The sequence below is a fragment of the Trichosurus vulpecula genome, chromosome 3 (assembly GCF_011100635.1).
Source record: "Trichosurus vulpecula isolate mTriVul1 chromosome 3, mTriVul1.pri, whole genome shotgun sequence".
In the NCBI taxonomy this organism is placed as follows: Eukaryota; Metazoa; Chordata; class Mammalia; order Diprotodontia; family Phalangeridae; genus Trichosurus; species Trichosurus vulpecula.
Genome location: NC_050575.1, coordinates 439,126,057 through 439,139,316, shown reverse-complemented (window position 1 = coordinate 439,139,316; position 13,260 = coordinate 439,126,057). Strand labels below are relative to the sequence as shown.

Genomic DNA, 13,260 nt, shown 5'->3' with positions numbered 1-13,260 from the left:
CCGAAATAAAAAAAGGTTATCTATAAACAGTTGATCACAAACTGGGAAATTTGCAACTTAATCAAATTAAAATGCAAGACATGAGTTTTAATTAGGGCTTATCAACGTAACTCAGCAGTTTGAAATGTTAACACATTAAAGTCATTCTGTCTAAAAAAAATTAATATATAATAATTCAGGCAACAATCGAATCAAGCAAAACACAAAATGTTTATTCCCTGGACCTAAAAGAATATGGGAATGTCAAGTTTTTTTTTTTTCATGACCAGAAGAAAATGGACCTCGTCAGCATTTCTGGTCATTACTGGGGGCAGCCTAAGAGTGTCCCCACCTATTCATAATATCCAAATAGATCACCAGCAAATGGGGATTTTGTGTTTCTCAGGGGCTAGCAGCAATAGCAGCTTACAATCACAAGTTTTATGTTCTTTGGTACTCCCAGCAAGACAGTCTTTCTATATCGAAATACCAATCTCTTATGATTAGTGTTGTGAATTAGGGAGATTAAAGGAATGTAGAAATCAATGACAGCTGTGAACAAAGGAGAACCAGCTTCCCGGAAGAGGAAGGTCATAGTCCCATTGTATTCTGTTGTGGTGAGAACACAATTGGATTCCTATGGTTGGTTCTGGGATCCAGTCTCACATTGAGGAAGGGCACTGACAAAAAGCAGAATACAGGATGGGGAAAGTAACATGATGAAGAGTCTTATGTCCAGGCCATATGAACACCAGTTGAAGGAGCTGAGTGTATTTAGCCAAGAGAAAAGGTGTTCTGGGGGAGGTGTGAGGGTGATAACTATCTTCAATTATTTGACAGGCTGTCACATGAAAGAAGGATGTAACTCATTCTCTTTCACTCCAGAGGGCACAACCAATAGCAATGGGTAGAAGTTGAGAAGATGAACATTTGTGCTTGATGTCAGGGGTATTAAAAAAAAGAATTAGAAAAAGAAATATTTTTGCAACACAGCTATTTATTTCTGAGTGGAATGGTCTTCTCCCTCATTGTAAGTCTTCTGGGCAGAGGTTAAACAACCGTTCATCAGGTATGAGATATTATGGATTCCTTTTCAGGTCTAGGTGGAATTAGAAGACTGCTGAGGTGGTCCCTTAAAACTCTCAAAATTCTGTTGAGGAAGAAAAGACCCGAAACCAAGGGCCACTGCTTTCTTCCTTGTCTGGGTCTTGTCTGCACTTGTATCCACTACTTATTGCTCATTGATTGACTACATGTTTGCACGAATGGACACTGTCAAACTGATAATTTTTTTTGCTTTTTGTTATACTTTGTTTTGTAAAATGGAATATTCATGATTAGCTGGAGAAATAATCCCCATATTCTCACCAATTAGTGTCCTGCCTCATGCCTTACATGTAGGCCTCTCTCTTTCTCTGTCTCTCTGTCTCTTTCTCTCTCTCTGTTTCTCTCTGTCTCTGTCTCTCTTTCTCTGTCTCTCTCTGTCTCTCCATCTCTCTCTCTCTGCCTCGCTGTCTCTCTCTCTCTTTAGTAGTCTTTAGTAGTACAGTGAAAAGAACTGGGAGTCTAGAGTCCTGTGTTCTTGGCCCAGCTGTTCTTCTAACTCACTAGGTGACCTGGAACAAGTCATTTCACTTATTCCTCTTGTCTTTAATTAGCTTCCTCATTTCTAAAAGAAGGTTCTGGACTAGCTTATCTCCAGGGGCCCCTTCTAGCTCTCAGGTTCTATAGAACACAAGGAAGGCAGATGGGAAGAATGGAGATATTTTTTTCCTCTTAACAATACATGTACTTTATTACAAAGAACCCTCATCTAAGCTTCTCAGTGAGAAAAAGAGAGATAAATGACACATCTTTATGTCTTCTAAGTATAATCTTTGATTTTCTCTTTCTGGGGATCCCTTAAAAATAATTTATCTGATTCTCTCCAGGGGTTCAAGTGCAGGGGCCAAGGACAAGTGAAGTGCACTCCCTGAATTGCTGACAAATCAAAACACTCTTTGACTTTGGGCTGCATCCTGATTGGTTATCAATAACATACATGTAAATGAGGATTGCAGTGCCCAACTGCAGGTTTAAGTCTTTGAATTTCAATGCTCATCATGTCAAAAATGATTTTCAGCTCTATGAGCCAAGCCTAATAAAATAAGGGAAGAGACTGAATGTCACCACTCCCTTCCTTAAATAAACAAATGAAGGAACAAACAAACGAATGAATAAATGTCTAAATAAATAAATAACTAAATAAATGAATGAATAAATAACTAAATGAGTGAATGAATAGCTAAATAAATAAATAGCTAAATGAATGAATTGATAGATAGACAGATAGATGAATAAATGAGGAAGTAAATAAGTCAAAGGGCCACTGAAGTGGACATCTTAGTCAGCAGGACAGACAAGTGCCAAGACCTTCAGGACAGTCAAGGCATGTTGACCATGTTCAGGGAAACACACCTTATTTCTACATGACTATAAAGTAGGAGGCAGCATGGCATACTGGGACAGAATGCTGACCTGGGATTCAGGAATCTCTAGGTTCAAATCTCACGTCTGATATTTACCAGTTGAGTGACCATGGGCAAGTTATGGATACTCTATAATTCTCAGTTTATAATTTGAAAAATGGGCATAATAATACCCCCTGCATGGGCCAAACAAGGTTGGCATTAGGCTCAGATGAGATCCTATATGTGAAAACAATTGTAAACTTTAAAGGGCTATAAAATATCAGTTTTATTGCATCATTTAGGTCAGTAAAGAAAAAAAGTCCAATTCCTCATACTCTAATAAGAAAGAGAATCATTTTATTAGTAGAATACTTCACTTTTCAACGAGCTTTTTAGACACCATGGAAACATACCCTAGACTCAAGAAGGAAAAGTTCCCTTTTTTTCAAGGCCGATATTTTTTGTCAATGAATAGCCTCTTTACAGTGTATTGAGCTATATCTCCCCTGGAATCTCTGCCTTCTTTCTTCAAGTATTGGAAAGGCTATTATGAGAAAGATGGATTAGACTTGTTCTTTTGGCTCAAGAGGGCAGAGATACAAAAGCTGGGAGCTGCAGAGATACCAATTTAGGATTAATGCCAAGGAGGGGAAAATTCTAAAGATTAGAATTATCCCATAGTGGGATGGGCTGCCTTAGGAGGCTGGGACTCTTTGAAGGTGTTAAGCAAATGTTAGATGACCACTTGTCAGACAAGTTGTAGGGGGAGGGTCTCTTTTCTGCTATGGATTGAATTAAAAGGCCTGTTAAGGTCCCTTTGAACCAGGGGTATACTGTAAGCTTGTTCCTACTAGCACATAAGAGCCAACTGTTAAAATTTCATCGTGAGCATGTAAACTTTGGCAAACAGAAATTGCTACAAATCATAGTTTCATTTATTATTGTGTTGACTGTCTAGATTTAAGAAAGTGATAGAGAAAATATGAATAATGAGAATTAAACTTTAAAAGTATGTAGTGCGTACTTTTCCAAGTTGTTCATTAAACATTTATTTCCATCCTGCTGCTTCCAACTCAAAAAATTCTATGATAATATTGGATTCATGTGAGACTTTAGGACACACTGTCACACACACAAATACACCCAAACCAACCTGGAGCTACTACCTCCTCTTCACACCCCTCTTGAACCCCTCTCCCTCCTATATAGGCAGAGACTTCAGCCAGCTTCAGTCAAAGACCCAAACGTTCTTGGAACACAATGAAGGAGAAAAATGTCCCAGGACCAGTGACAAGGGTAAAGGTAAGCTGTCAACAAACAGTGCAGGAACAGAGTTCCTCAGGAGGATGAATAAGACACAAGCTTATAAGAGAACTGTTTTGTTCAGAGGCACTACAAATAAATCCCGATTGAATCCTGGCACCAGCCAGGTCATCAGCAAAGAACATCATCATTCTGAGTTTGATAGTCAAACTGTCTACTGCCAGAAACCAGGTGAAAGTGTGGGCATGGTGGGGCATGCCTGCAACCACTGCTACCGGGGAACGCTGAGGTCAATCACTTGAATCACATCAAGCACCTACTATGTGTCAGGCACTGTGCTAGGGGTTCAGTGTGAAAACAAAGATGGAAAAAAAAAACAGGCCCTGCCCTCAAGGAATTTGCAACTCAATGGGAGAGCAATATATAGAAAAAATAAATCTGTACCAACAAGATAAATGCAGGATCAGTTAGAGGGTAGTACTTGAGTAAAGGCACTATTAGTAGGGAGGACTGAGGAAGGCATTTTGCTGAGAACTGGAACAACCAAGAGAGGCTGGCAAATGGCGAGTCTCTGGGAGTAAGGATAAGGCTAAATGCCTAAGGATAAATGAAGTGTCCCAGGCTGCAAACAAAATAGCACAAAATTTTCATACTGATCAATGTGGCATTAGGTCCTTGACTAGGCCTGGAAATATCAGCTTGGGCAGGACATGGTCACCTAGTCAGAAAGACTTTTGGAAGGAAGGAAAGAAAAAAGGAAGGAAGGAAAAGGAGGGCAGAAAAAGTGAGGGAAGGAAGGAGGGAGGAAGTAATGGAGGGAGGGAAGGATGGGATGAGAAATGGATAGAGCATGGAAGGTAGGAAGAAAGGAAGAGAGGGAAGGAGGAAGGGAGAAAGGAAAGGAGGAAAGAAGCAATGAAAGGAAGTAATGGAGGGAGGGAGGAAGGAATGGAAGGAGCAAAGGAGATAGGAAGAAAGTAAGGGAGGAAGGAACAAAGAAGGAAAGAAAGAAAAAGAAAAGAAACAAAGATAGGAGAGAAGAAGGAAAAATAAGGAAGACAGAGAGAGAGAGAGAGAGAGAGAGAGAGAGAGAGAAAGAAGGAAAAAAAGGGGAAAAAAGAGAGAATATGGAGAGAGAAGGAAAGAATGTGTGGGCAGTCCTTTCCAACATCTAGCACTTCAGGTGCACAGAAGAACCTCTGCTGCTCTGTGACAGGCTAGTAGAGGCTATGACAGTTGCTAAGTTTTCTCAGAAGCATGACTAGATTTAAGGCCTATTGTGGTGTTGTGGTGGGTTTTGCCTGCTTAATATAAATCAATCATTGATCTAAATGTTCACAAATCCCAGGCTTACAAATAAATATGGTAAATACTTGTGTAGTCTTTTTTTTTAGTGAAGGAGAAGATGGCTAGCCCTGGCAAAAGCTGACCCTCCCCAACCTAAATTTCTATGATTAATAATTCATTTGTTTCTCAGAGATTTTCTAGTCAGCCTGGTCCATTGGAAGGAGTGATGGATTGGGAGTCAGAATATCTGGCTTTGAATCCAAACTTGGCCTTTTGCCACCTATGTGACCTCAGGCGAGTCACTTCCCCTCTATCTCAGTTTCTCTCTTTCTAAAATGTCAGGGTTCGAATCGTTATTGTTGTGTCAGGTCCAACTCTTTGTGAGCCCATGTGGGATTTTCTTGGCAAAGATAGTGGAGTGATTTGCTGTTTCCTTCTCTAGTTCATTTTACAGATGAGGAAACTGAAGCAAACAGGGATAGGGGACTTGTCCAAGATCCCACAGCTAGTGAGTGCCTGAGGCCGGATTTGACCTTAGGAAGAGGAGTCTTCTTGACTCTATACCCAGCACTCTCTCTACTGTGCCACTTAGTTGCCCAAGGTTGGGCTACATGACCTTTAAAACTCCTTCTAGCTCTAAGCCTCTGATCCTCTGACTTGGGCACCTGCCTCAAGTGTGATCTTGAAGAGTTTCCCATTTAAATGTACTTTTTTTTTACCCTGAGAAGGACAATGTATTAACACTATCAAGTATCATCTAAGAGTGGAGTCAGGTAGAAATGGGAAACAGAAATGATGCTTTTGAAGTAAAAGCAAAAAAGTTGAAAGGTCGATACAAAAGTCAAAGCCATGGGCACATTGTACAAACTTCACAATTTTGTCCAAGTCAATCTAACTCCCTGCTCACAGAGTCCATCTCGAAGCTCATGTGTCCCTCTAAGCAATTAAAGGCACCTTCTTATTTCCAACTTAACCGTACCAATCTTCATCTCTGGTTTGACGCGATATAATTGCATGGCTAAAATTAGGCTGACTCAATAACAAATCCCTTCTGTTGCAAGTTAATTACACAGACCACATGAAGGACCTCAAAGCTATTCAAAGCAACTCAGCAAATTTGGAATTCTGCTCCCTCTATCCTTTTTGATGGCATTATATTCAGCTAAAAACCATTCAAGGAAGAGAAAATTATGAATGACTATGAAATACCACCGGTATCTAGATCAGATTGCGAAACATGGCCATTGATAATGGAATATACACTCTGTGAGGCAAGACCAAGGTTCATTTTTATTTTCTGGTCCTGTTTTGCTTTTCATTTTTGCCATGTCTTCAGTGCCAGGCCTAGTGCATGGCATATAGTTAATATTTAATAAATGCTTGTTACAATTGCATTCATTGCATTGGACTCCATTGAATTAAACTGAATTGAATTGCTTTGTGATGTGGGTAATATGGACCTCATGCAATCAATCAGGGACATCATTTATTTGTTTTTATAGTGGAATTACGCAAAGCCCCTTGGCAACATCATAAATTTTGAACTAGAAGATATAATTTAATCCAACCCACTTCACTTTCATTTTATAGATTAAATAATTAAAGTTCAGAGAGGTTAATTGAGGTGCCCACTATTATACAGGTGGTAACTAAGAGAGCCAAGATTCCAATTTTCTTGACTCCCAATCCAGTACTATTTTTGCTATGTAATGTTAATGTCCTAATGATCATCTCAACATGTTTGAAAAAAAACTATTTCACTGCTTCTCCTCGAACGATCAAGTTTAGGAAACTAAATTAGGGTCTACACAGAATTGACTGGTCAGTGCATCCAAACAACAGCTCACATGAGTCAATCCAACCACCAGTTTGTTTGGTCAGTATTGTGCAATCTTGTACAGCCCCTTTGGCAAGCCCCTATTTTTTTCCCTTTTCTTGAATTGATTGGGTCCTCTGAATGAATTAACCAAAGTGCCTCTTTGTTAAGACAGCAAACAATTGGTTTAAATGAAGGTTTCCACTAGACTGACTCAATAGATTGGTTGTTTTCCTGTTATTTAGCTCTAGCCCCAAGAAAGCCCTCCTTTAAATCAACTTTTTAGTTTTTATGTTTCTGTCATAGAGAGACAGCAAGATATACCAAAAAGAGCCATCCTAGAGCTTGGAGTCAGAGGACCTATATTTAAATCCAGTTTCTGTGTGACCCTGGATAGTTTCCTTCAACTCACTGAGCCCCAGTTTCCTAATCTGTAAAATTCTGAGAATATAGATTATAATGACAACCTAAGAAGATTGTAGTTAGCACTAAGAGAATACGCACAAAATGCTTTGTATCCTTTAAAATACTATGGAACTGTGAGCTCTCATTAATACATGTGTGACTTTGGGTAAATCACTTCTGTGGAGATAAATTTCCATATGTGTAAAATTAAGGCTATGGGATAGATGGCCTCTCTAGTATTTCCCAGCTCTCATTCTGTGATCCTATCTAGCTAACAGGCTTGTTCGGAAGGATGTTTGTGGTTTCATTTGTCATTCGGGTATGTGTCCTCTAAAAATTCATGTCAGAATGTGTACGCCAGCAAGCAGATGTTAAGAATGGTAAGGTGGATTTCTGGATGGGATCTGAAGGTAAAGCATGTTTCAGTGTCTAGGGCTAGCCAGTATAGTGAGGAGGGGAGAGATGATTGTTACTGCTGTATTATCATTATGGTTACTATCAGGGATATTAACGATAACACTAATACTACCTAGCATTTATAGAGGGCTATAAAGTTGGCAAAATACTTTGCACATGTTATTTGATTTGATTGGAACAAAGCAGAAGACTATGGGCCATGGAATGAGTCACAGAATAATATGAGCATAGCCTGAGAGTTGGAAGGGACCCAGCAGTTGTCTAATCCAACTTTGTCTTTTTACAAATGTGGGTACTGAGATCCTGACAGGTTACATGATTTTTACTATGGTCACATGGATATTAAACAGCAGGAGCAGTATTTAAACCTAGATGTTCTGACTCCAAATGTTATGCTCTCTCAAGGTACTTTGTAGCCTGAAAATGAATGAGGATGAAGAATGGCCTGAAGGTTTGTAGAAGGCTAGAGATATCATAGAATTGAGTTACTGTGTACTTTTAAAAGGGAAGGGAGAAATGTTATTGGGCATAAAGAAATCACTTATCCAGATTCAGTAAATTAAGAAGAGTGAAAGAGAGGCCACCAATGAGAAGGCTGTAAGGGTTTAGGGTCTTCAGATGAGGCAGAAATAGGGTTGGGAGAACAGTTTAGGGATGAGGGAGCTTGTTCAGAATACAAGAAGGCTTTCAGTGGGCACAGGAACACAGGCTATAAGAGTAAAGAACAGTTGGTTTAGCATTGAGAATAAGTGGAAATGATCCAAATAGGAATGAACAGATGGGAAGTGATGGTAAGGACATGTAGTTTTGATCAAGTATGGAAAAGCTAGATGGCAGGAATTGGGAGTCCAGTAGGAAGGGAACTGGTTAGATGGCATATTGACAGTACATGAGTCATATACTGTAGCAGACTGTAGTCAAGTCAACTCGATAAGCATTTCTTAAGACACTCAATTAAGTGTTAGGGTACAATAAAGGGGAAAACCAGTTCTTGCCTTCAGTAAGCTTGGGCCTCTTAGAGAGGGAGACTTGAAGGAAGTCAAGGTAACCTAGTTCAGGAAGTAGAGCTGAGGAGGAACAGCATTCTCTATATGGAGGTAAAGTTGAGAAGGGATAGTATAAGGGACATTCACTGAAAAGGCATAGGCAGGGTAGGGAGATTGGTACTGGGTAAAAAATTGAGAGGTGGATCAGTGGAATACATTAGCTAAAAAGTACATTATAATAAATGTCCATAGTAATCTAGTATATGATAAAGTTAAAGATCCAAGCTTTTGGAACAAGAAAGCTTATAATTTCACAAAAACTGCTGGAAAACTATATGGCAGAAACCAGGTATAGATGAACATCTCATACCATATACCAAAATAAAGTCAAAATGGATACATGATTTATACCTAAAGGGTTATACCATAAGCAAATCAAGGGAACATTAAATAGTCTATCTGTCAGATTTATGTATAAAGGAAGACTTTAGGACCAAAGAAGCATTATAAAATGTAAAATAGATAATTTTGATTATATAAAAGTAAAACGTGTAATTTTTTGCACAAAATCAACACAACCAAAATTATAAGGAAAACAAAAATCTGGGGGTAGGGGTGGGGGATGGATTCACAAAAAGTATCTCTGATAAAGGCCTTGTTTCTCACATATATAGAGAAACGAGTCAAAATAAAAAAAAATGCAAGACATTTCTTAATTGATAAATGGTCAAAGGATATGAACAGGCACTTTTCAGATGAAGAATTCAAAGCTATCCATAGTCATATGAAAAAATGTTCTAAATCACTATTTATTAGAGAAATGCACCTCTTACATATCAGATTGGCTAAAATGACAAAAAAGAAAAAATGATAAATGTTAGAGTGGATGGGTGAAAACTGGGACATTAGTGCACTGCAGGTGGAGTTGTGAATTGATCCAACCACTCTGGAGAACAATTTGGAACTATGCCCCAAAGGGCTATGGAACTGTGCATGACCTTTGAAGCCAGCAATAACACTGGTAGGTCTATATCCCAAAGACATGCTGAAAAATGGGGAAAAGGATATATTTGTAAAAAATTAATGTATATCCAAAGCAACTCTTTTTGTGATGGCTAAGAATTGGAAATTAAAGTGATGCCCATCAGCTGGGGAATGGCTAAATGACTCTGGTACATGGTTATAATGGAATATTATTGTGGTATAAAAATGACAAGCAGGATGATTTCAGAAAAACCCGGAAAGACTTACATGAACTGATGGAGAGTGAAGTGAACAGAAGAAGGAAAACATTGTACACAAGAACAGCAATATTATTCAATGAAGAATTGAAGGACAGCTATTCTCAGAAATAAATTATCCAAGACAATCTCAAGGACTAATGATGAAACATACTGTCTGCCTCCAGAGAAAGAACTGATACTGTTTGAATACAGACTGAAGCATGCTGTTTTTCACTTTCTTTTTTAAAAAATTTTACTCAATTCTTCTTGTACAAAATGACTAATACTGCAATATTTCACATAATTGCACATGTATAACTGATATCTGATTGCTTACTATCTTGTGGAGAGGGAGGGGTAGACGGAGGGATAGAATTTGGAACTCAAAACTTTAAATAAAATGTAAAAAAAAAACTTAATTGGTAATGAAGCAATTCCTTTAGATCTTGGGCCCAGGAGCATTCCACTTTCAAGTCTGTTAAAATTCTTCCCTTCCTAACCAACAAACCTCAACTTATCATCATCTCTTGACTCTATCTCCAGAATTTTCTGTCTTTTCTGAGCTCAACAGGTCTTTTCTCAGTTTCTCTGAGTCATTCCAACTATCTAAATTTCAATTCATCCTACCTTAACTATATACTTTCAAATCCATGAGTTTATAGGAGCATAAATGTTAAACTAGAATAGACCCCAGAGGCCATCTAGCCTAACCCCTCACTCCATAATGAAACTAAGATCCAGAGATGTTGAGTCTTGTCCAAGGTCACCGAGATATTCAGCATCAGAAACATTTTGAATCTACTCTGACTCTAAAGCCAGTGCCATTACAGCTAGTTTCACCTTGCCCTGCTAACCAATAGTTTCCAACCTTTTGGTCTCCCATCCATCACTATAATTTATCAATTAGCAATTACTCATTAAGATGCCATCACAGGCAACCTTCTTTTTTGAGAGTAAATCAAATAGACATTCATCATGTGAACATTATCTTTTTAATACAAGTTATCAAAGGAGAGCCTCAGCACATCTATAACTCAATCACATTTGGGTTACATTATATTCAATCAAGCTGCTCTATCATTCAATACGAGGTGCAATGGGTGCACCAAAGGATGATGGCAATGGGGTGGGAGAGAGTGCTAATTCTGCTCCTGCTCCTGGGTTACTAACCATAACTAGAGATTGAGATGGTTTAGTCCATTAATATTTAAGGAGTATAAGTATTATATTGTTGGACAATTCTATTTTACTTTTATTAATTCCCTGTGTTTGAAAGTGTTTCTTATCCCAATTGGAAAAAAAAATGAATGATTGAACAAACCCAAACCCAAATAATGTGTGCCTCTGATGTGCCAACCACAGAGATTCCAGAATGCCTTGCTGTTGAGAATGGAGCACTTTTCATAGAAGCCCTTCGTGGGGGTGGGGGGGCAAGGTCTGGGCTTTTTACTTACCCGTGCACTCTGGCCAGCAATGAGCTGGTCATCCTCAGTCTGTACACTGGTCCGGCTGCGCACATCATAATCTTCCTGCTCAAAGTCTGAATCATCTTCTAATTCTTCTGGAGTCTGCAGACAGAGAGGAAGAGAGTGAGACAGGCTTATTAAGGATGCCAGCAGCCACCCACATCACAGGGTCTTATTGAATTTAATACCTTCCCAGGAGAGGAACCTTCTGTTTCTCTGCACACTGGACTGGCTGCAGAGGCAAGCACTGGCTGAATAGAATCATTTCAAAATCGAATTGCCCCATGTCCTCTTCCTTAAAAAAAAAGAAGTCATTGATCATGGCTTATTGTAAGTTAGACTTTTAAATACTTTGGTCAAGCTATAGATCCAAACTGAAATTAAAATGGAGGTAGAAATAGCGATGGTTGGGTGATGCTCAGACCCAAAGAACATGAAAGCCCACCATCAGATTTAAATGGGATCTTAGAAGCCATCGAGTGTAAGTCAAACTAGAATAAAGAATTTGATTCACATGTCTAACAAGCCGTCATCCAGCTTTTGCCTCAATACCTCCAGAGACAGAGGAACTACCATTTTCTTAGGCCCTGAGACAACCCATCCCACTTTTAAATGATGCATTTCATTATTCATTCATAAACTTTCCAGTGAGCTTTCCTGTAATTTCTACCCATTTTTCCTAGTCTTGCCCTAAGAGAACTGTCAGAAGATGCCTAAACCCTCTTCCATATGACAGCCCTTCTATAGCGGAAAGAAACAAGGCTCTGGATTCGAGCCCCATTTTGGGGGCTTCCTACCTGTGTCATCTTGGACTCGCTTAACTTCCCTGGACATCATTTTCTTTACAGGAAAAAAAAGTGAGAACTAGATGATTTCTAAGGTCCCTTTCTGTTCCACACCTAGCATCTCACAAAATATTTGGACAGTCACCATTTCCCCACTAAGTCTTCCCTCATCTACACTATACGCCTCCTGTGTTCCTTTGATCCTTCCTCACAGCATCATTTTCTCCATTCTGGTTAAGTATCATAGGGTCAGAGCTGGAAAGAATCTTGGGCATCATTGTATTCTAACCAGTATCACGTGGGCAGTATTGTACCTCCAAATCACTCATTCCTTGAGGAGGGTGATCTTACAGCCACAATTGCCTAAATCCATACGTATGATCATAATTATAATTTATATGTTGTTTGATATACATTATCTCATTTGGGCATTACAACAACTCTCGGAGGAAGGTTCTCCCTCATGCCTGTTTGTCCTGATGTAGAGGACACTTAGAATTAGAGTTTAAGAGACTTGTCCATGGTCACATGACTAATATGTATCAGATATAGCATTCTAACCTAGTTCTTTCTGGCTCCAAGTGCAACATTCTATCTACTGCACTAATATGTCTTTCAAGTAGCAGGGAAGGTTCCAATGCTGGCTAGTATAGTCTGTATAGTCTGGCATGTACCATGCTATTAAACAGACAAAGTTTAAGGTCAAAGAACAGATAAGCCCCAGGTTGTGATGAAGCTGTTGCCCTTTAAGGGGGAATCTTGCTATAAGAGACCTTCAGGATGAGCTGGTCTTGAATTTTACGATATACTTAGTCTCCATTTTTTTGGTTTTTTATATGCTACGTTCCTGAAATTCCACATTTTGGGTTCAATCCTTTAAAGGTCATAGAGATTGGAAATAGACCTGAGATTTCATTGGTGTAAGGAATTCCCAGGTAAGGAAACTTCCTCTCTCAGTGCAGGTCAAAGTTTTCTCTCTAATAGTAGAGAGAATATATTCTATATTCTTAGAATATCTTTTACATAACTGAGAGGTTAAATGACTTGCCTGGTACTGAATAACCAATGTATCTCCTGGGCAGGAATAGGTACTCCTGCTTTAGGGGCCAGATCTCTATCCAAAGCACCATGCTGGCTTTAAGGTCATTGAAGGACAGCTAGAAGGGACCATAGATGTCACAAA

General features: G+C 39.0%; 1 protein-coding gene across 1 annotated transcript in view; it reads right to left on the bottom strand.

The window, feature by feature from the left end:
• Window positions 1-13,260, bottom strand: part of CTNNA2 (catenin alpha 2) — a 165,694-nt gene that overhangs the window by 74,690 nt on the left and 77,744 nt on the right. The window contains exon 5 of the mRNA XM_036751104.1: window positions 11,281-11,394. Within this exon, the coding sequence (XP_036606999.1) occupies window positions 11,281-11,394 (114 nt within the window). The remainder of the gene's footprint in view (window positions 1-11,280; window positions 11,395-13,260) is intronic.